This window comes from Colius striatus, chromosome 22 (assembly GCF_028858725.1).
Source record: "Colius striatus isolate bColStr4 chromosome 22, bColStr4.1.hap1, whole genome shotgun sequence".
In the NCBI taxonomy this organism is placed as follows: Eukaryota; Metazoa; Chordata; class Aves; order Coliiformes; family Coliidae; genus Colius; species Colius striatus.
The window spans coordinates 4665193-4688375 of NC_084780.1; the positions used below are offsets into that span (position 1 = coordinate 4665193).

Consider the following 23183-nt stretch of genomic DNA (forward strand, 5'->3'; position numbering starts at 1 on the left):
GCCGCGGCGCGGCCCCGCCGCCGCCTGCCCCAGCCCGGCCCGGCCGCCGCCGCCTCGGAGCAGGTAGGGCTGCGGCCCGGGGGGCGCGGGGAGGCCGCGGGTGCGGGGGGATGAGGCGGGCGATGGGGAGCAGGCCGGTTCCTCCCTAACCGCCGCGTTCCGGGTTTTGCCTTTTAAAGCAACAACAACAAAAAAAATGAGCGATTTTTCTATATCTCTGTATAATTCCCCTTGCTGGGGGGAGAGCTGCTGCGAGTCCTTCCCCGTGTGCTGCCCGAACGCTCCAACCCAGCCTGGTGGGGTTGTTTTTCCAGGGCTGAAAACCCCAACAAGCCCCCCGGGGTTTGGGGCTGGAGGGGTGCGGGGTCCCGGCTGCTGCACCCCCGGGGCACTGTGCGGGGATCTGAGCTGCTGAGATGCGCCGTCGGGGGATGCAGAGTTGAGTTGTTTTTAGGAGCAGAACAATGAAACGGTTCCCATCAAATTGCAAAGTTCTCCATTAGCAAAGTAGAGAGGCAGGGCCGGTGTTAGTGCTCTTTTCCATCGTGTCAGATCCACACACACACACACACAACCCTCCCATCCTCCGGGACAGGGATGGGACACGGGGACAGGCTGAGAAGGGTCAGCAGCTCATCCCACCAAAGCCCCGGTGCTGCCGTGGGCTCTGGGTAGGGTTTAGGGGTGCAGAAAGCACTCCTGAGGATGCTGGGCGTGCTGCAGCGATGCTGCCTCGGCTCCTGCCGAGGATCCTGAACTTGCACAAGTGTCGGTGCCTGTGTTTGGCAGTAAACTCCAGAGAGATGGCAGCTATAGCCCCTAAGCAAAGGGGTATTGCCTTAACCACAGCTGTTGGTGTGTGGAAGGCCAAGCACGAATGTGATTGTTGGCAGGATCTGGGCTGGGGTGAACGAACACTAGTGTGATCAGGCAAAAAAGCAATGTTTTCCCTCCCAAAGCTGAAGGGCTGAGGTACAGGGGAGCTGTGGGGTGAGGGAAACGGGGCACACACCCGGCTCTCCCGGGCTAACCACCCCAGCAAGGCACTTGCCCCACCTCGCCTCGGGAGCACCCTCCTAAATACCAAGCAGAAGCGAGGTCGGGGAGAGGATCTGTGCTGCTGCCAGCAGTTGAAAGGAGCTCCTTCCCAGCCCGGCAGCCATGCAGCTGGCTGCTGGCTCTCCTCGTGTGCTGCAGTGTGAGTGCTCCGTGTGTGTGTGAGCGTTGCCTGGATGCACGCTGAGGGTGTGTGCAGGCAGTGCTGCAGGGTAGGCGAGGGTTGTGTGATACTGGGGGTCCTGAGCCGTGGAGAAGGTCCACAGGGGTTGTAGCAGCATCAGGAGCATCTACAGTGAGGTGTTTCCCTGCATGTTGGGTGCTCTGGAGGAGCTGTGTGTGTCTGGCCTGTGTCTGTGGTGTGTCCTTGGGCACAGCATGTAAATCCTGCAGGCTGAGCAGCGTAAAGGAGGTGATTCCTGTTGCAAAGCATGTGTGGGGCTAGCCAGGCCTCCTGCACCCCAACAGGGTGGGCAGGGAGCTGCTCCCTGTCTTGCTGCATGTCCTTCCTGCACCCTGCCAGTTTGGCTGTGGGAGCATCTGGGTTGGGAAGAACCCAAAGTGCTGGTGGGACAAGGAGCACTGAGGCCAGAGCTGTGCCACGCTTTGCATTGCTCATCTGTCCTGGGTGTATATAGAGCTGCAGCCCCTCTGTGCCTTGCTGAGCCCCCCATGCAGCTCAGTGTAGAGGAAGCTGAGATTTGCATAGGAGCAAGACACGGGGGAGAGCCTGACCACCAAGCATCCCCCAGGGAGGCTGAGAAAATCTGGCCCTGGGGACCTGAGTAATTCAGAAAGTACAACCATGAGCATGCCCCAGGGCCAGGGAGCAGAGGAGATTTGGGGTGTCTCAGCCCCATCTCACTGGAGCTGTTGTGGGGCTCAGTGCTGCTGCGTGGGAGCACCGGGGAGTGGCGAGGCAGAGGAAGGTCCAACCCTCACTCCTCGCTGTGTCCCCGATGCTTTGCAGGTGCAGGGTGAGGTTCAGCATCTGCTGGGCAGCCAAGCATGTGGCTGCCTCACCTCTGACACCCTCCCACTCTCCTGTCCCATTGTCCCCTCTGCTGTCTGCGTCTCAGACTCAGCTCCCAGCCCCCATGGGCTCTGCAGAGTCAGGGGCTTTCCCATCCCAAACCCAGCCCATCTCCTCAGGGCAGGATTTCCTCCTGAGAGTGGAAATACGTAGAAAAATGATGGGAGAGCCCTTGGCATCAGCCAGCTCCACATCCTGCCTCCTCCAAAGAGCTTGGGCTGGACTTTGCTCTATTAATAGGAGGCATATCAGCCTGGAGAGGAACAAACTCCTCCTGCTGTAAAGCAACAGGTTGGAAGCGAGTGGCAGTGGGTGTTTTCAAGGCTTTTGCTCAGCTGGGTGTGTGCAGGGTGGCAGCTGCTTGGTTTTATTTTGCTGCCACATAACAAACTGGCTGGATCCTGCAGGTCCCCACATTGCAGTGGTGAGTGCTGAGGATCTGCCCTGGCCATGGGAGGCTCCAGGGTGAGTGAAAGGAGCCGTGTGCTTCATGCCCAGGCCACAGACAGGCTCCTGGGGGTTGGAGCAGGGACAGGGCTGGTTCCCAGGGGATGGGAATCAATTCCAGGCTCTTCCTGCTGAGAAATGCTGGCAACACTTGCCCAGCTCCAAACACCCTCAGGAAACTCCCAGGAGCAACAGTCCCTCAGCTTTTGGACTTTGGCTTCTTGCCTGCAAGCTGGGAAATGCAACTTAGAGTTGTGTGGAAGCGTCTGCTGGGATGGTTTTGGGGGGAATCGTGCTGGTTTTGCTACGAGCACTTCCAGAGTGTTGGTTTTGCTGGGTTTTGGGTGGATGGGTGTTCCAGCAGTGCTGAGTGTGGCTCCAGCAACAGTGCTCTGGGGTTTGTTTTTCCCTGACCTTTGAGACCAGGTGCCTTGCCTGGAGCTCCAGTTTCAAACTGAGATGAAAATGCTGCATTTCTGCTGTGTTAAAACACCACCTGGAGACCCACCCAAAGGGCTTTCCTTGCCTGGGAGGTCCCAAAAGGCCCCGTTTCCCTCTCATTTTGGAGGGTGGGAGGAGAATTGAGACCAGAGAGTTTCTTCTGAAGGGTCCTGCTTGCTCTGGGGGGTGCTGGGGCTAGTGGGGGCCCCTGGGAAGCTGCTCCCCCCATGCTACAAGCCTTGTGGGACAAGGGGCTGGTGCTGTCTCACAGATACAGGAGCATCTAGGAGCATCCCTGCTGCCCAAGGGCCACTTCAGGGTCTAGAGTGTCCTTGGAGGTTGGTCACCTCGTGATGTGCCATGCCTCATAGCAGGGGGGCTGAGGCTGAAGCCAGGAGCAGGCTGGGGACACAGAAGCCCCCACCATCCTCCTGGCTGCTCCAGCAGCTGGGAATGCAGCAGCTCACCCTGTTCAGCAGGAGCAGCAGGATGGATGGATGGACCTGCAGCCCCAGAGGTGAAGGCTGGTGCTTTATCCTTCTCACGGCAGCTCCTCCCTCTGCTGCATTACAAATGGGGATGAATTGTCTCCCCTGATAGGCATAACCTCCATCCCAGGCTCCCACAGCCCGGGAGGTGCCCCTCTGGGGCTTGCTTTGCTTCCTTGCCCTCAGATGTTTGATGTCTTCCCAGATGCTTTGGACATTTGTGTCTCATCCCAAAGCAGCTGCCTGCGAGGGGGAAGGGAGGGAGGGATGAGCAGAGCCCACACCAGCTCTGCCCCTGGCTCCAGCCCTGGGCACAGGCAGGCAGGGCTGGCTCAGCCTTTGCTCTGCTGTGGAATCCTGTAGGATGATTTTCTGCTTGGCTTCCCTCATCCCTCCCCATGCCAGGCAGGTGCTGCTCAGCTGCTGGGTGGGCACAGGGTGGCTGGAGGTAGTGCTGAGCTCTCCCAGGTTCCTGCCCTCAAGCTGCTGCACAGCTCTTTGCACAAGGGCTGGAGTCATCTCTCCCTGTGCCACCAATGCTGTAGGGAAAAGCTCTGTGGGGAGCCCATGCATCCTCTGCCCCAAAGCCCTGCAGAAAGGCTGTCCCCAGGAGCCACCATGGAGCAGGATCTGGTGTGGAGGGGTTTTGAGGGGGCTAACAGAGCCCCTGAGCCCTCGGAGTGCCCAGCCCTGGAGGGATCCCAAAGGTGTGGAGCTGAGGGCCAGGGGTTAGTGCTGGGCTGGGCAGGGTGAGGGCAGGGCTGAGACTGCAGCAGCTTCAAGCTGCCTATTTAGGGATGCTCCTGCTGTCCCCAGCTGAGGTGACATCCCCCAGGCTGCATGCAGCCCCCTCCTGCGTGGCTCTTCTTGGGCTGGGGTTGCTGTGCCCAGCACAGACTGAGCTTCCTCCCCATCCCCATGTCCTGGCCCTTCCAACAGGCCCTGCCCAGCTCGTGGTGGGCTCAGTCCCAGCTTTGCTGTTGCTGCCCTGGTGCAGGTCCAGCTGTGTCCCACTGGCACCAACGGGAGCCTTTCCCTGCCCCGAGCGTCAGCAGGAGGCTTCTGGTGGACACAAGAAAGCATTTGTGGCTTTGTCAGCCACAAGAATTGGTTTGATTTTATTGCTTTTGGGTTAAAAGCAGATTTTCTTGACTCAGCTCCCAGCAGCCCAGGGCTGCCAGCTTTTGGGATTTCTGTTTTTCCAGGAAGAGCCCACGGCTGCCGTCAGAGACCGAGCTGCTGGGCAAGGGAACGTTTCCAGCCTGTCACCTCCCCACACACACACACTTCAACTCTTTTTTTTTCCAGTTAAAAAGCACAGAAAAAGCTGTTTGAGTGAGGTGCCTGGCCAGGCTGGTGCTGGGGGCCAAGAGGGGACCTGTGCTGGTGAGCAGGTCAAACCCACTTCACTTGCAGGAGATGTGTTGGCAGGAGGCAAAGCTTGGGCTGGGGGTAATGAGCAGCCATCTGGTGCCAGGGTCAGGAGAGCTTGTTTGTGGGTGCAGAGGAGGTTTCTGGGAGGGCTGCCATGGGTGATAATCAGCAACCAGGCTGGGAGGGGACAGTGGGGACCAGGTTGGTGATGATGGGGATGCTCCACTGTGTGCCAGAGGAAGGTGGTCACTGGCATAGCCCAGGCTGGAGGTGGTTGCCCTGTGCCACGGGGTGGGATGTGGGGTGCAGATGTGCCAGATGGGCTCCTCCATCACTGAGAGACAGAGCAGGTAGTGACAGGGTCTGCCAGTCCTCTGCCCTCTCCTATACTTCATGGTTAAGGGCTTTTCTGCTCCACAAGTGCAGTCTCCCTCTGCCACCGAAGGTTCAGCGATGCCCACAGTCCCCAGTAGCACTTTCCACCTGCAGTCACTGGGAAGGGACAGTGGTACCTGTTTGCCTTCAATCAGAGCATGAGCCAGAGCCCTGTGCAGTGCAGAGGGAGCAGTGTGGGGCAGAGGAGAGCTCTGGGGGGCGGTGGAGATCTCGTGTCCTCCACGTGCTGAGGCTCGTGAGCCAGCCCTGGCCAGAGCCTGAAAACAGCTGCCTCAGCTCTGGAGATTTCAAGTGCTGGCCATCTCCAGGGGCTCTGGGCTCGCTCCACTCTTCTGTTTAACATCCACTTGGTTATTTATTTTGCTAGGGAGGGAAGAGGAGGTGAAACATCCCTCCCTGGGGAGCACGGTGCTGGCCAGGCAGAGCAGAGCCCCTGCTGTGGGTTTGGTTGGGGGCCAGGAGTGCTTTGCAGCCTGACTTTATCCCCTCTCCACTCACACAGCTGGAGGCTGGGTTTGGAGGCTGTGCAGGGGGTTTGGAGGTACCCAGGGGGAATGTTTGAGGGGGTTTACAGCTGTTGGTGGTTATTAGAGCTGCGTGTGATGCCTGGCTACTCATCTCTGTGCCTCACATCTTGCTCTCTGGAGCAGCCTGGGATGGATGGTGCTAGGGAGCAGCAATGGGAGCTGATGAGCAGTGGCTGCTCCTGCTGCCCTGGGCCACGCAGTGTTCCCTCTGCCAGAACAGTTTGGGGATGGGATGCTGTGGCTTTCAGATGTGGAGAGAGAGAGAGGAGCAGGGCATTGCCCTGTCTAACCCCTTCCCTCTCACCTTCTCCTTTCTGCTTCAAAAAGCCCTAGTTCTGCCAGCAGAGGCTTTTTCTCACAGCTGCCATGGTCCTGAGGCTGGCAAGGTGGCAGAGAGCAGCTGAGTCAGCTCCAGCTGCAGCCACCAGCCCCACGCTGCTGTGTCTTATTTTGTCCTCGGGGGAAATACATTGGGCTCCAGCCCCAGCAGCTGCTGTGGGGCCACCAACCCTGCCAGCCTGGTGGCCACGGGGTCCTTGGGGAGCAGGCAGCAGCAAAACCTCAGTCTAACCCATCACATTGCTGAGTCCCCAAAGCTTTCCCTTACTCCATGGCCACTGCTGTAGCCTTGCCCCGCCATTGAGCTTTGCCTTTGCCCTGCTCCCAGGTGGCTGGCAGTGCAGCATGCCTTTCTCCTGAGCCCTGAGCCCGGGACACAGAGGTCCTGCTCCCTGGAGAGATGTCCTCCACACGCAGCAATGGGGAGCACTGGAAGTCGCTGGAGTCGGTGGGGCTCAGCCGCAAGGAGCTGGCTCTGGCCGAGGCCCTGCAGATGGAGTACGATGCCCTGTCGCGCCTGCGGCAGGACAAGGAGGAGAACAGGGCCAAGCAGCGGGGGGAGCAGCCCCTCATCTCCTGGGACGACCCCGCTGACAGGAACGGCTGCAGCAGCATCAAAGCCTCACGGGGCCTCTCTGGCTCCGACCCCACGCTCAGCTACAACGGCCCCACGCTCCCCGAGGGTTCCCCTGCACCTGGGGCACCCCCTGATCCCGGCTCCCCCCCCGAGCTGGACCCCCAGCCCTGGCTGAAGGGACCCCTGGCTGAGGACTACCTGTACATCTTCGAGGGGTCAGGGGGGGACTTCCTCGGGGAGCCCCTCAACGGCACCTCACCCCACAACAGTGGCCGCAGCTCCCCTAAGAAGCTCTCGCCTCCCCCTCTGCCCCCTCGGCACCCAGTCTGGAGCTCCCCTGAGGGGAGCCAGCGCTCAGGGAAAGGTTCCCCCCCATCCTCCAAAGGACCTCAACCCAGGGACATCAACATGTTCTCGGCAGCCCAGGAGAGGGCCCGCGGGAAGCTGCTGGGGCGCCGCATCTCCGAGGAGGATCCTTTCGGCGGCATCAACGACGCTATCACCTGCCTCAACCTCAAATCCACCTACGAGTCCGAGGTGCTGCGGGAGGCTGCCCGTGGATGGAAGGAGGGCAGGAGCATCTTTGAGAAGGAATCAAGTGGCAAACCCGTGGCACGGAGCAAAACCATGCCCCCACAGGTCCCCCCCCGCACCTACGGCTCCCGCTCGGGCAACAGGAAGAACCTGGCGCCAAACAAGAACCGCAGGATCTCCGTCAATCCCGTAAGAGGCTTGGGAGTGGGGCTGGGATGGAGCTGGGAGCCCGGCACCACGCTGCAAACAGGGCTGTGGGTACCTGGTTTCCTTTGCTCTGGGTTGGTTTGGTCTGTCCCGTTCGTTGGGGCTCCTCACAGTGTTGTTTGGGTCAAGGTTGGAGGTAGCCGTGCTCTGAGGCCACGTCCATGAGGGTTAGTAGAACTGCTCAGATTGTGCAGCTCCCTGAGGGGTGTGGGGTCGTGGAGCTGTGGCCAAAAGCCTCTGGGGTGGGTGAAGCAGGGTCAGGAACTCAAGCAGAAAGGCAAGTCTCACCTGGTCATCACTCCGCTGCTGCCAAGCAGGAGGGATGCTCCACGCACTGCCATCCCAGTGCTGCCTCCTCCCTGCACTCATACCCAGACCCTGATGGACCCCAGACACTGCCCAGACCCCAGACAGACACTGCCCAAACCCTGCCTGACCCCAGACACTGCTCAGACCCCAGACAGACACTGCCCAAACCTTGATGGACCCCAGACACTGCCCAGACCCCAGACAGACACTGCCCAAACCCTACCTGACCCCAGACACTGCCCAGATCCCAGACACTGCCCAAACCCTGATGGACCCCAGACACTGCCCAGACCCCAGACAGACACTGCCCAGACCTCAGACAGACACTGCCCAAACCCTGATGGACCTCAGACACTGCCCAGATCCCAGACAGACACTGCCCAAACCCTGATGGACCCCAGACACTGCTCAGACCCCACAGCTGAAGCATGGTGTATGCCCAGGCAGTGCCTGGCCCTGTGGGGATGAGTGCCCCTGGCTCTGGCAGCAGCTCTGCAGGGGGTTTGCAGTGGGCTCCTGTCTCACCAGCTCACAAGTTGTCACAAGCTCCTCCGGAAAGAGCCGGGCGGTCGCTTTTCCTGTTCCAACATCCTTTCTGATCCCAGCTCCCTTCCTCCCTCTGTTGAGCAGTGAGCGAGGTATCTCCCCTCTGATATCCTCCCTGTCTCTCTCCTGGGGCTGGCAAGTCCCTTGTCCCTAAAGGAGTGCCCATGAAAGGGGCAGAGCCTCAGCTCTCATCCTGCCTCCAGCAAGAGGAGGAGATAAATAACGGGAGAAGTCGCCTTCGTGACGGGGTTCCTGCTCCCCAGGGAGCCAGGGCTGCAGCTGGGGGCTGCCTGAGTCACTCTCAGCTTTCTTAGTGCCAGAAACTAATTATAAAAGAGCATTAAAATTGTCTTTAGCGGCTGCTGTGTTCTCTGCCTTTCTCTGCCTCCTGTTAGCTGTTGGCTGGGTTAATTGCTCTGACAGTGGGGCCATTGTTCACTGCCAAAGAGCGACGGAGGCCCCCGGGACCCCCACGTGTGGGGGGAGCCTGGCACAGCCATGCTGCCTGCCCCAGCACCATGGTGGGAGAGAGCACAGGGGCTGGGCACAGACAGGGCTCTGCTGCAGGATCCCAGCACGCTGGGACAGTCCCTGCCCATCCCACAACGTCCTTGGGTGCATCTCTGCCCATCCCTTGTCTCTCTTGGGGAATCTCCCTGCTGGGGCTTTTGGAAACAGCCTGGAAATGGCTGGTTTTGCAGGCAGGGGACTGGAAGCAGCAAGACCTCAGGTCTCCTCCCAGCCATGGGGAAGGTGCTGGGGCAGATGTGGGTGATGCATCCTGTGGCTGGTGCCCACCTGGCCCAAAACCCTGCTGTGCTGGACCACATCCCCCCCTATGCTGCTGTGAGGCTGCTTTTTCCCCAGCTACAACACCACCAGGGAGAGTAACAGATCTGAATGTCTGACGCTGCAACTGGGATCTGGCTAACCCCATCCTGGGTGGGAGGTGGACTGGACCCCCAGGGGTGGTGCAGCTGGTTGATGGGCTTGTGCTCTGCCCTTTAGGTTGCCCCCAGGCCTCACTCCTTTGCCAACAGCTACGAGCTCTTCGAAGTGTCTGAGGAGCGGGATGAGGAGGTGGCTGCTTTTTGCCACATGCTGGATGTGTGAGTACCCAGGTGCCCAGGGCTGGAGCATCCCATTGCAAAATGCCCCAAACCAGGAGGGGATTTGTTTGGGGGGGTGATGGGACAAAACCCAAAGCAAGGCAACACCTCTGTCCTGTCCCTGCCTCTGCAGGCTGCGCTCTGGCTACAGCACCAAGGACTATTCCCTCACGGGCTTGGTGTGGAGTGCTGTCAACCTCAGCCCTGAGCAGCTGGGCCACGGTGTCAGCCTGAAGGTGACAGTGGTGTGTGACGGGCTGCGGGAGCACCTCACCTTCACCTGCGACTGTAAGTGTCCTGCACTGCACAGACGCCTGACCCTCCTTGCAGCAAGCAGGGGGACCCCAGTAAAACCCCAAGTGAAGGCTTGGGGAGGGTCCTGCCATCCCTGAGGCTCACAGTGCAGCTTCTTCTCCCTGCAGGCTCCTCCACTGTGGACCTGCTCATCTACCAGGCGATGTGCTACACGCACGACGAGCTGCACGCCGTCGACATCGAGGACTTTGTGCTCAAGATCTGTGGCTTGGAGGAGTTCCTGCAGAAGTGAGTGTCAGGGTGGGGGACATGACACAAGCCAGGCATCCTGTGCTCACCCCATGCATGATGGATGGCTGGAGCTGAGCCCAGCAGGCGCCTCTCTGCTCCATTTCCCATCTCTTTGAGCCATGATGATGCTCTTGCCAAAAGCAGCATCGCTGGGAGCATCTTTTCCAGTGGCAGGGGATCCATCATGCTGACCCCCACGCACCTGAAAGCCAGGGAGCTGCCAAAAGAACTCTCTGGAGGAGTGTTAGTAACAGCCACATCACTGAGTGGAGTGGCAGAGCCCAGCTTCTCCCAGCTTGAGTGTTTAAATTGCAGGAGAAGATGGAAAAGGGACATGTGAGGAGCATGAGAGCATCAGGGCTGCAGAGCCAGGGATGAGTCATGGGGACTGAGACCTGCACAGATCCTTCCCTGCCTTCCCAGAGGGGTTTTGGGGTCTGACAGCTCGGGAGAGCTCTCTGCAGAGGAACATGCAGCAGCCATGCATGCAGGGGCACACACTGTCCTTCCCAATGGCTCAGTGCACTGAGGCAGCTCCTGCTGCTGGAGAGCTGCCCTGGGCCTGGCCCCACCACGGGAAATCAGCGGGAGCTTTGCCACAGCCTCAGGGAGCTGCAGCTTTGGGCCATAAAGGGACAGCTGGGAATTGCTCAGCCTGTGCAGCACCCGAGGGGAGAGTGAGCAGAGCCTAACCTCTGCCCCTGACTGCTTGGCATGGCTGCCTGAGGGGTTATTCCCATCTGTGCAGAGCCTTTGGGCTGCAGGCTGGTAACTAGCCATGGGTACTGCACCATTTGCACACAGCAAACCTCTGCTGTGGGTGGCTCGGGGCTGCCAGGGTGCAGCCATTTCCCAAAGGGATGAACTTCCTGCTTTTTTTTGGCATGGAACAGCATCCTGGGCATGGAGCAGGACAGCCTGTCCCCAGTGAGTGTTTCCCTGGGAGCTGATGCAGGCAGGAGCTGCTGTATCTGCCGGGGCCCTTCGAGAAAGCCCTGACACATAAAGCCCTTTTGTGGCTGATCTTTTCTTTCCACGTCTTCCTCCCTGCATCAGAAAAGATGCTGGAAGTGCCAAAGCCCTCCCTGCAGAGCCAGTCAGGCCCTTGAGCTCTGCAAAGCAGCCTGAGCTGCTGTCACTTGCTGCCTGTTTGCTCTGGCGAGGCAGGAGCAGGCGGGTGGGGGGGTGCAGGATGCCAGCCCCGTGGGCACAAGGATGGGGCAGGATGTGGCACTGGTGGCTCTGTGTGGATCAGATCCCATATCCCCATCCCCTACAGCCTTGTGAGCCCCAGGGGGTGCCTCTCTCAACCCCTTCCCACTGCATCCCACCGTGGCAGCTCCATCCTGCCTGGATGGATGGAGCAGCCCCTCGGCACCGTGCCCACGGCTCAATGCTGAATCGGCTCATTCTCCCCTGCAGCCCTCAAAGAAAGCAGGTCTGGATGACAAGTCCCACTCTGGGGAAGGCTTGGGCATGGTGGGACCAGGCTGTCACTCCCTGCTCCGGGGGCCACCCCAATCCTGCTGTCAGCCAAAGCATCCCGTGGGTCTGTGCTGTGCTTCCCACGCACGGGCGGGCAGGTCCTGGCACGACCAGGCTCCTCCATGCCTGCTCCTGGCTCCGCTGTGCCGCCTGAGCTGGGCAGGGATGGCTCTTTGGAGGGCACAGGGGAAGGAGGGAAAACAATAGCTTATTCTTAGGGCTTCCCAGCACCAAGGGAACGTCCATTTGCAGGCGAGGCGAGGTGCCGAGTCCCAGCTGACACGTGTGGGTGTGGGGATGGGGATGGGGGCAGCCTTGGGTTGAATTTTGGGGCATCACATGGGATGGAGAGGGGCTGAGGGCTCAGTGTGTGGTCTCTGTCCCCACAGCAAGCATGCCCTGGGCAGCCACGAGTACATCCAGCACTGCAGGAAGTTTGACACTGAGATCCGCCTGCAGCTGATGAAGAGGAAGGGGGTGCGCAGCGACCTGGCCCGGACGGTGGGTGCCTGGGCTCTGGGGGTGGTGGGTGCCTGTGCCACCCTGCTTATGACACAGCATCTCCCCCATCTCCAGGCAAACGATGACCAGAGCCCTTCCACCCTCAACCACTACATCCACCTGCAGGAGAGGCCCATCAAACAGACCATCAGCAGGTAGGGGGGTGCAGTGGGATCGGCCCCCTCGTGCTGGGGCTGGCTGGGGCTCAGCTCTGCTCTCTGTCCCCCAGGCAGGCCCTGAGTCTCCTCTTCGACACCTTCCACAATGAGGTGGATGCTTTCCTGGCAGCTGAGGTGAGAACCAGGGAAGGAGAGGGCATTTCTGAGGCCAGCTTGCCTCGTTGGCTGTGGACTCTTTCCCTGTTGTGAGGCTCTAAAGGTGCATCAGAGAAAGGCCGTGAAATGAGGGGAAACTGAGGCATGGGCTGGTGCACCCTCCAGTGCGTGGTGTGTGAGCTGTGGAGAGCAGCCCCTTGCTCCCTCAGCTGCCTGAGGGTCCCACATCAGCCCCCCTCTGCCCTCCAGGGAGACTTCCCACTGAAGGCAGAACGAGTGATCCAGTCAGTCATGGCCATCTGCAACGCTCTGGCTGCCGTGGAGACCCAGGACATCACCTCAGCCCTCAACCAGATGCCCCCCTGTCCCTCCCGCATGCAGCCCAAAATCCAGAAGGTAAGTGGAAAGACTTGTGCAACTAGGCAAGGGGGGGAACTCAGAAGGGAAGAGCACATTTTCACATCTGCCTTCTTTCCCTCCTTCCTCCTGCCACACCACGTGGAAAATTCCTCAATAGCTGGGAGCAGGCAGCTGCTTGGCCCAGGGGGCCGGGTTACGTAAAGCCGGCGGCTTGGCGAGCGGCTCCCCGCTGGCAGCACGGGGCTGCTTCTCATCTTGTGCTTGTGGTTTCTGTTTTTTCCTCAACAGGATCCAAATGTTCTGGCCAAGAGGGAAAATCGAGGTATTTCTATTCTCCTCCTCCCCTTCTGGGCTCAAAGTTCTGGGTGCTTTTGAATCTTCAAAGCCCTTTCCCCCCCACCCTTACACACACACCTCGATGATGAAGGCCAAAAAATGTGGTTGAAATGGTTGTGGTTAGGGAAGGAGGGTTTCTGGAGGCGAGGGCTGTTGTTCCTCCCCAGGAACACAGCAAAATGTGAAGCCTGGAATTCTCCCTCGCCTTATCCTGGGGTCCCTCCATCATCACCCCCCCCCCCAGCCCTGAGGGTCACTGCGAGGGGCAGCGGGGCCGGCAGCCGCCTCTTCTCACCCCTGTCCCACCTCCCCTGCAGAGAGGATCGTGGAGAGCCTGACAGCTGCCATCCTCAACCTGGTTGAGCTCTACTGCAGCACCTTCAACGCCGACTTCCAGCCGGCCGTGCCCGGGAGCCGGGAGCAGGGGGCGGCGCAGGAGGCTCGGCTGCTGTCCTGCCCGCTCACCTTCACCGTCTACGCCACCCACCGCATCCCCATCACCTGGGCTGCCAGGTAAGGGCGGCAGCCTGGGCCTGCCTCAGCCTCTGCCTGCGTGTCCTGGGGCTCACACCGTGTTCAATACCCCATGGCAGGGGTTGTACATCTCTCAGGCAGCTCAGGAGGGTGTCACTGTCCCAGATACTCAGCAGGGGTGGGAGGGAATCAGAGGTAACCCACCCCAGGCCTCTGACAGGCAAGGGGATGTGGGGGTACTGGTGCTCAGTGGGATGCTGTCAGCTGCTGATTCCAGAGCTTCTGGGTGGGATAGAATCACAGAATCATAGAATGGTGGGGTTGGAAGGGCTCTGCAGAGCTCACCCAGCCCCTGCTCAAGGAGCTTCCACTGGCTCAGGGGGCACAGGAACGTGTCCAGCTGGGGTTGGAAACTTCCTGAGCAGGAGCCTCCACACCCTCCCTGGGCAGCCTGGGCCAGGGCTCCCTCACCTCAGCACCAAAGGACTTGCTCCTCCTGTACCAGGGGAACTGTTTGTGTCCCATCTGATGCCCATCAGCCCTTGTCCTGGCACTGGGCACCACAGAAACAAGTGTGGCCCCAACCTCCTGACACCCACCCTTTAGGGATTGCATTGATGAGATCCCCCCTCAGCCTTCTCCAGGCTGAACAGCCCCAGGTCCCACAGCCTTTCCTCACAAGGAAGATGCTCCATCCCCTCAGCATCTTGGTGTCCCTGCACTGGCCTCTCTCCAGCAGTTCCCTGTCCCTCTGCAGCTGGGGAGCCCAGAACTGGCCCCAGGACTCCAGATGAGGCCTCAGCAGATGTGGCAGAGCAGAGGGGGAGCAGAACCTCCCTGCCCCTGCTGCCCACACTCCTCTCCATGCCCCTGCTGCTCACACTCCTCTCCATGCCCCTGCTGCCCACACTCCTCTCCCTGCCCCTGCTGCCCACACTCCTCTCCATGCCCCTGCTGCCCACACTCCTCTCCATGCCCCTGCTGCCCACACTCTTCTCCATGCCCCACTCTCCCATCCCAACCCCACGAATCCCCAAGTGCTGCAGCATCTCTCCGGAGCTCCCCACAGCCCTGGGGATGTGACAGATGGCCTTGGTGCAGCGAGGCCGTGCTGCCCTCACCCCACATCATCCCCACGCTCCTTTGTCGGGTGCCTTGGTGCCCGTACCCGCCGTTGGCCCCGTGCTGGGGGCCGCAGGGGTCGGTGCGGGCGGCAGGAGCCGGCGGTGGGGAGGCCGTACGAGGCAGCGGCGCCGGCAGCAGCCGCCCCGCCGGGGACCCCTCGCCTTTGTCCTGGCCTTAATGTATTCCCCTTGGTGACTGGCTCTGAACAAAGCCAGTAGCCTGGGAAATGCCGGCAGCCCCTGACCTCCGGCGCCCCGCGGCCCTCCCCGGATTGTCGCTCGGCACCTGCCACATGGCAGGGCCCCCCCGGCAGCCCCCGTGTGATGGTATGCACGGTGGCATATGGCCCTGGGGATGGGAGGGGGCTCCTGGTTCTGCATCCCCTCCCTGCTGCAGCTCCCTTCCCAAGCCAGGATGAGGCAGCCCCTCCGTTCTCCCCATGTCCCCAGTGCAGGGTTTGGTCGTTGGAGGGGTGAAACCTCGGGTGGCAGCTCCCCTTCCCCAAGCAAAGCCTCTCCAGCTCACAGCTCCCTCTCTTCCCTTTGCAGCTACGAGGATTTCTACCTCTCCTGCTCCCTCAGCCATGGTGGCAAGGAGCTGTGCAGCCCCCTGCTCACCAGGAAGGCCCACGTCTACAAATACCTCTTCCACCTCATCATTTGGGACCAGCAGTAAGGCCATGGGGTGGGCAGGGGGGGGTCGCGGTGCCGTACTCAGCCACTCTGCCTTCCTCCTCCTCCTCCTCCTCCTCCTCCTCTGCTCCAGCAGCTCCTCTCCACGCCTCTCCCCAGTTTTTAGGTGTCAGGAGCGCTTGTGTCATCCCCAGGAATAGCCCTGGCCCCGGCACCAGCCCTGCCCTCCCCAGAGCCGCGTGTTTGCACCCAGGAAAGGGGATCTGCTCCAGAAATAGCCCCAGGAGCAGGCAGGGAGGCTGTGCCGAGCCCTCGCCACGCCTGGCATTTGCAGTGGCCCTGGGAGGTGGGGATGGGGTGGGATAATTTTAGAGGGAGTCGGTGCCCTCCAAGGACAGGCAGCGGGACGGCGGGGAGCAGAGTCACGCCAGGCCCCTCCGTGGGGCAGTGCCCTGCCCGTGCCCACACACAGCTGGGATGTAGCTGCTGCCCTGGGCTCCCCGGGAGCGTCGCAGAGGAGCCTCAGCCCTGGGGTCTCACACGGTTCCCCCCTCCCCCCAGGCTGTGGGACGAGGTCAGTGCACGGTGGGGACCCTCCACGGTGGCCCCTCTGCCCCGCGGTCACCTTCCCGGGGCAGAGAGCAGCAGGGCTCCCCGCTGCCAGGAGAGGAGCTGGGTAGATGGGCAGCTGGCTCTCCCCAAGCCCAGCTACCCCCCTCGGGGGGTCTGCCCAGCACGTGGGACGTGCATCCCACGCCGGGGAGGACGTGGCACCCCCGGTGCCAGCGGCAGAGGCATTGGTTGGGCACGCTTGGCATGCCAAGGCAGGGGGCTGGCTGGTGCCGTGGGACACTGGCAGTGCCTGTCCCGGGCATGGCTGAGCCCCTGGCTGCTCTCTTGCAGGATCTGCTTCCCCATCCAGGTGAACCGTCTGCCTCGGGAAACGCTGCTCAGCATCACGCTCTTCGCCGTGCCCGTCCCGCCCCCCGGCAGCTCCTCTGACGCCAACAAGCAGCGGCGGGTCCCCGAGGCCCTGGGCTGGGTGACCACCCCCCTCTTCAACTTCAGGCAGTATGTGAGGTGTCCCACTGTGGTGGGCATGGCAGAGGGCCACGCTGGCACCCCTGGGGTGGGACAGGAGGGTCCCCGCTGCCTCGGCTGAGCATGGGGACAGCATCACCGCAGCGGTGCCATCCTCCTGCCCTGGCACAGTAGCCCTCAGTGCCAGGCTCTCACCCTTCCTTCTCCTCCAGGGTCTTGACCTGTGGGAGAAAGCTCCTGGGCTTGTGGCCAGCAACCAAGGACAACTCCAGAGCCAGGTCGAGTGCCCCCAACTTCAACCAGCCCGACAGCGTCATCTTGCAAGTACGTCCTGGCAGCAGGGGATTCCCCAGGCGTGGGGAAACACACAGTGAGCCCCATGTGTGGCACACACTCACCCTCTGCCTCTGCCCCAGATCGACTTCCCTGCCTCTGCCTTCGAGGTGAAGTTCACCAGCCCACCAGCCGCCGCCTTCAGCCCCCAGTACGAGTTTGGCAGCCTGGGGGAGGAGGATCAGCGCCAGCTGCGGGAGGCCATGCAGAAGAAATCGCTCTACTGGTGAGCAACCTGCACAGGGGGTTGGCATCACCCTGCCAGGGGAGACTGCTGATGTACCCCCAGCACTGCCCCAGCAGGCACAGCGGGTACAGTCTCATAGAATCATTTCAGTTGGAAAAGCCCCTGAAGCTGCTACAGTCCCAGCCCTGCCCTCAGCCTGCCCAGCCCAGCACTGACCCACAGCCTCAGCACCTCAGCTCCATGGCTTTGGGATCCCTCCAGGGCTGGGCACTCCCCCAGCTCCCTGGGCAGCCTGGCACAGGGGCTCACACCCCTCTCAGGGAAATCTGTATCTCAAAACTAATCTCCAGTCTAAACCTCTGTATCTGTATCTGAGGCTCTGCCTCTGGCTGCTGGGAGCTGTAGATGATGCAGGAGCCTGGCACCTGGCAGAGCTGCCTGGCATCAGCCCTCCTGCACTCTGTGCTCCCCCACTGCCCCTTTCTAGGGAGGCAGGGAGGGACTCTCCAGCCACATCCTCCCCAGTGAGGACAGTTGCCCAGCCCCTTGCCCGTGGCCTTCTCAGGCTATAAACGGGAGGATCAGGTGTCAGCAGCTGCACCAGGACTCACTGCAAAAAATATCTGGGGTGCCCAGCCAGACCCTCCCTGGGCAGGGGGACATCAGGGCTGTCCCTGCAGCAGCTCAGTCACTCCAGTGCACGGGTGCTCAGGTCCTGGCTGGGCCTTGGGGAAGCAGTGTGGGGGTAGGGAGGAATCCCCAGCATCCTGTAGCATCATGCAGACCTGTTTGCTGAGCCCCAGCCAGGGAGGATGCAGGCAGGGTCCTGCTCTCCAACAACTCCTTTTCTTCATGGGCAGCACCATGGTGAGGCAGCAGGGAGGGCTTGGAGAGGTGGAGGCAGAAGGATCGTAGAATGATGGGGTTTGGAAGAGACCTCTAGAGCTCATCCAGCCACAGCCCCTGCTCAAGCAGGTTCCACTTAGATCAGGTCACACAGGAACGTGTCCAGGTGGGGTTGGAAACCTCCTGAGAAGGAGCCTCCACACCCTCCCTGGGCAGCCTGGGCCAGGGCTCCCTCCCCTCAGCACCAAAGGACTTTCTCCTCCTGTTCCAGTGGAACTGTTTGTGTTCCTGTCCACTACCCCTTGTCCTATCACTGGGCACTACAGAAAACCATCCTCCTGTCCTCATCCTCCTGACACCCACCCTTTAGGTACTTGTCAGTGCTGCTGAGTTTCCCCCTCAGGCTTCTCTTCTCCAGGTCCCACAGCCTTTCCTCACAAGGAGGATGCTCCATCCCTCAGCATCTCGCTGTCCCTGCACTGGCCTCTCTCCAGCAGCTCCCTGGGGAGCCCAGAACTGGGGCTGAGCTGCCCATCCCCAGCCTGTTCTCCCTGCCATCCCCTGCCTTGCCCCAGCCCTGAGCCGTGCCCGTGTCTCCGTGCTGCAGGCTGACGGACGCTGACCGCAGGCGGCTGTGGGAGAAGCGCTACTACTGCCACGCGGCCGCCGGCGCCCTGCCCATGCTGCTGGCCAGCGCGCCCAGCTGGGAGTGGGCCTGTCTGCCCGACATCTACGCCCTGCTCAGCCAGTGGACATACATGAGCCATCAGGATGCCCTGGGGCTCCTGCACGCCACGTAAGGCCCCGGGTTGTGGGTGCTGGGGGATGTGTGCTGCGGCACTGCTGCCCTCCCTGTGCGGGCAGCGCGCTGAGGACGCTGTGCTCGTGGTTCCCGTCCCGGCCGCAGGTTCCCGGACCAGGAGGTGAGGAGGACGGCTGTGCAGTGGATCGACTCCATCTCTGACACTGAGCTGCTGGACTACTTGCCCCAGCTGGTCCAGGTGAGTGGTGGGACTGGGATGTGGAATGGGATGTAGTCCAGGATAGGGATGTGGCTTGGGGATGAATGCTGGTCCCACTGTGCCCCAAGATGGGGAAGGGTCTGGAGCACAAGTCTGATGGGGAGTAGCTGAGGGCCTTGGGGTTATTTGTCTGGGGCTGTTTGGCCTGGAGAAGAGGAGGCTGAGGGCAGACATAAGCACTCTCTGCAATTCCCTGGCAGGAGGCTGCAGGGAGCTGGGGGTTGGGCTCTACTCCCAACTAATGAACGACAGGACAAGAGGAAACGGCCTCAAGATGTGCCAGGGGAGGTTGAGATTAGAGATTAGGAGAAACTGTCCCTGAGAGGGGTGTCAGCCCCTCTGCCAAGCTGCCCAGGGGAGTGATGGAGTCCCCAGCCCTGGAGCTGAGGTGCTGAGGGCCAGGGGTTAGTGGTGGGCTGGGCAGGGTGAGGTCAGTGGTTGGACCTGATGAGCTTTAAAGGTCTTTTCCAACTGAGATGATTCTCCCCAGGCTCTGAAGTATGAGTGCTACCTGGACAGCCCTCTGGTGCGCTTCCTCATGAAGAGAGCGATCTGTGACCTGAAGGTCACTCACTACTTCTTCTGGTGGGTTTGGAGAGGCCGGGAGCAGGGTAGGGCTGGGGACTGAACCCTGGATCTCAGCTGATCCCGTGTGTCCTTGCTCCAAGCAGGCTGCTGAAGGATGGCCTCAAGGACTCCCAGTTCAGCATCCGTTACCAGTACCTGCTGGCAGCTCTGCTGTGCTGCTGTGGGAAGGGGCTGCGGGAGGAGTTTGACCGGCAGTGCCTGCTGGTCACCACGCTGGCCAGGCTGGCCCAGCAAGTGCGTGATGCCACCCCGTCCGCACGCCAGGTGGGTGCCGGGGGGAAGGGGTGCAGGAGGGTGCCAGGCTCTGTCTCAGCTCCCCCTCCCATGCCCACCCCACAGGGCATTCTCCGTGAGGGGCTGGAGGACGTGAAGCAGTTCTTCAAGACGAACGGCTCGTGCCGGCTGCCGCTCAGCCCCAGCCTATTGGTGAAGGGCATCGTGCCACGGGTGAGTGCTGGAGCAGGGGGCGTTGGGGGGCTCCTCTGCCTGCACCCATCTCCTTATAACAGGCTGCACCTTCCTTCCCATTGGCAGGACTGCTCCTATTTCAACTCCAACGCCGTCCCCCTGAAGCTCTCCTTCCAGAACGTTGATCCCCTTGGGGAAAACATCCGAGTCATTTTCAAGGTGAGTCCATCCTCCCGGCGATGCCCAAACCCCTGGCAGGGCTGCCCCAGCCTGTGTGGGGCTGTGGCTCAGCTTTGCCTCCCTGCCTCTGATGGCTTTTCCCTGCTGGCTCACAGTGTGGTGACGACCTGCGGCAGGACATGCTGACGCTGCAGATGATCCGCATCATGAACAAGATCTGGGTGCAGGAGGGGCTGGACATGCGCATGGTCATCTTCCGCTGCTTCTCCACCGGCCGTGGACGAGGTGACCCATCAGCAGGCCATCCCCCTGTGGCACCAAGCCCCAGGTCGTGATGCTTTGGGGCTGGTGACAGCATAGGAGGTGCTGGGGCTCTGTTAGAGGAGCTGTGATCCACTTCCAGCTCCCAGCCCATCCGTAGGAACATGGCTTTGCTGGCTGTCACTCAGCAGCGATGGATGGGGAGAGCCTGGGTTGGTGGCCAAGGGCTTTGGTGGCCCAGGGGTGGGGATGGCTGGGTCTCACCCCGCTGTCTCGGCTGCCAGGCATGGTGGAGATGATCCCCAACGCCGAGACCCTGCGCAAAATCCAGGTGGAGCACGGTGTGACGGGCTCCTTCAAAGACCGGACACTGGCAGACTGGCTGCAGAAGCACAACCCCGGGGAGGATGAGTATGAGAAGGTGAGGAGTAGCCTGGCAGCATCCCCCATCCTCATGTCCTCCCCATCCAGGGATGAGACCCCTCACTACCCAACATATCCAGCCTTTCTCCTGGTTGCTTCTTCCCTCCCTTCCTCCTCCCAGGCTGTGGAAAACTTCATCTACTCCTGTGCTGGCTGCTGCGTGGCCACCTACGTCCTGGGGATCTGCGACCGGCACAACGACAACATCATGCTCAAAACCACTGGCCACATGTTTCACATCGACTTTGGCCGCTTCCTGGGCCACGCACAGATGTTCGGCAACATCAAGAGGTGACAAACGCCTCAGGCATCTCCTTCCCCTTTGCCTGGGCTCCTCCCTGCAGGGCTGTTTCTTGGGTGAAGCCCCCTCTCCCCATCCCAGCGGCAGCTGAGCCCTGGCCGTGCTCACTTTCCGTCCCTCCCCGTCTCCCCGGTGCAGGGACCGGGCGCCGTTCGTCTTCACTTCGGACATGGCCTACGTCATCAACGGGGGGGATAAACCCTCCAGCCGCTTCCATGACTTTGTGGACCTGTGCTGCCAGGCCTACAACCTGATCCGCAAGCACACCCACCTCTTCCTCAACCTGCTGGGGCTGGTGAGAGCCGGGGAGCTGCGTGCGGGGAGTCACCCTGCTGCTGCCTGCCCTCACCCCTTGCCTTGCCTCCCAGATGCTCTCCTGTGGCATCCCCGAGCTCTCCGACCTGGAGGACCTCAAGTATGTCTATGATGCCCTGAGGCCACAGGACTCTGATGCCGATGCCACCACCTACTTCACCAGGTAAAGGACAGAGGGAGCCGTTGGGTGCGGGCACGCTGATGGGCTCCTCCGTGCTGAACGTGTGGCGGCCTCGTTGCAGGTTGATCGAGTCCAGCCTGGGCAGCGTGGCCACCAAGCTCAACTTCTTCATCCACAACCTGGCACAGATGAAGTTCACGGGCTCTGATGCCCGTCCCACCCTCTCCTTCGCCCCCCGCACACACACCATCAAGACGACCGGCCGGATCCACGACGTCTTCCTCTGCCGCCACGAGAGAATCTTCAACCCCAGCAAGGGCTACGTGAGTAGGGGTGGCTGGGGGACAGGCAAAGGGACAACTCAGGCCCTTCTGTCCCAGTGCTCTTCCCCAGCCCCATGTGGGCTCGGGGCATCCCAAGGTCCCCATGTCACAGCCCCATCTCTCCGCAGACCTACGTGGTGAAGGTGCAGCGGGAGAGCCCAGGTGAAGTGACCTTTGTGCAGCGCACCTTCGAGGAGTTCCAGGAGCTGCACAACAAGCTGCGCCTCCTCTTCCCCTCCTCGCTGCTGCCCAGGTACCCCCACAGCCCCCCACAGCCCCCCCAAGGGCTCCCTGCCACCCCCTGGGCTTTGCTGAGTGTCCTTCCCCACAGCTTCCCCAGCAGGTTCGTCATCGGACGGTCGTGGGGCGAAGCGGTGGCCGAGCGGCGGAAGGAGGAGCTGAATGGCTACATCTGGCACCTCATCCACGCTGCCCCCGAGGTGGCAGAGGTGAGGAGCCATGTGGAGGGGTTCCAGAGGGGGGCTGTTTCCTCCTGAGAGCTGGGGATGATGCTGGGGACACCAGCGAGGTGGGAAAGGGGTTGGAGACCAAGGCATCGTGTGGGTACATAAAGCATTGGTGTGTGTTGGTCCCCAGTGGTGAAGGACGCAGTCACCACTGGCACTGCTAATGTCACCTCCTCATCCCGCAGTGTGACCTCATCTACACCTTCTTCCACCCCCTGCCCCGGGATGAGAAGGCAGCTGGCACCAACCCACCCCCAAAGCCCACAGGTAGGGGGGCTGGGAGCATGTGGGGTGATGGTGGGGGACTCCTGTCCCAGCTGTACCACTCTCCTCCTCCTCCTTCTCTCCTCCTCTCTAGATGCCACATGGGCTCGGCCCCTGGGGAAGGTTGGTGGGGAGGTGAAACTCTCCATCTCCTACAAGAACAACAAGCTCTTCATCATGGTGATGCACATCCGAGGGCTGGTAGGTTGTTGAGTTTCCTTCTCTGGGGACATTCCAAACTCACCTGGACGAGTTCCTGTGTGCCCTACTCTAGCTGCTCCTGCTCTGGCAGCGGGGTTGCACTGGATGAGCTTTGGAAGTCCTTTCCAGCCCTTGAGATTCTGTGATGGTGAGATGAGGGTCTGTCCCCCTCAGCTGTGCTCACGGGGTGCCCCCTTGCTCTGCCCCACAGCCACCCTTGCAGGATGGCAACGACCCTGACCCCTATGTCAAGACCTACCTGCTGCCCGACCCCCAGAAAACAACCAAGAGGAAAACCAAAGTGGCCCGAAAAACCTGCAACCCTACCTACAACGAGATGGTAGGTGGCACAGGGATGGAGCTGGGGAGGGGGGATCCAGGGGGAGGCAGAGCAATGCCTGAGGCTCTCTGCTCTGCAGCTGGTCTACGATGGGATCCCCAGGGGGGACCTGCAGCAGCGGGAGCTGCGCCTGAGCGTGCTGAGCGAGGAGGGCTTCTGGGAGAACATCCTCCTGGGGGAGGTCGGCATCCGCCTGCGGGACCTCGACCTGGCTCAGGAGAAGATGGGCTGGTTCGCCCTGGGCTCCCGCGGCCACGGCACCCTCTGAGGTCCCCGGGGCTGGGGACCACACAGCGCTGCCACCGCGGCTCTGCCCGCCCGGGGATGTGCCCGTGGGCACTGCTGCAGTACCAAGTTTACCTTGTGTCAAGGGAGCAATGAGGGGAGGGAGGGGCAGGGAGGAGCTCTGGGGTGCTTTGGGGAGGGGATTTTCTTCCTTTGGGAT

The 23183-nt window shown here is 61.2% G+C and overlaps 1 protein-coding gene across 1 annotated transcript; it reads left to right on the forward strand.

The window, feature by feature from the left end:
* Nucleotides 1–2: 2 nt before the first annotated feature.
* PIK3C2B (phosphatidylinositol-4-phosphate 3-kinase catalytic subunit type 2 beta) lies at nt 3–23118 on the forward strand. Its single transcript, XM_062013525.1, has 33 exons — nt 3–63; nt 6430–7401; nt 9283–9383; nt 9517–9671; nt 9806–9926; nt 11804–11915; nt 11991–12070; nt 12145–12208; nt 12440–12586; nt 12839–12872; nt 13204–13399; nt 15034–15156; nt 16021–16188; nt 16371–16482; nt 16575–16717; nt 18132–18320; nt 18432–18525; nt 19037–19131; nt 19218–19398; nt 19474–19581; nt 19669–19761; nt 19878–20007; nt 20268–20404; nt 20528–20697; nt 20846–21002; nt 21076–21185; nt 21265–21466; nt 21595–21719; nt 21798–21915; nt 22119–22200; nt 22292–22398; nt 22610–22738; nt 22818–23118. The coding sequence occupies exons 2-33, from the start codon at nt 6502–6504 to the stop codon at nt 23004–23006; spliced, it is 4872 nt and encodes a 1623-aa protein (XP_061869509.1). The 5' UTR covers nt 3–63; nt 6430–6501; the 3' UTR covers nt 23007–23118.
* Nucleotides 23119–23183: the final 65 nt, after the last annotated feature.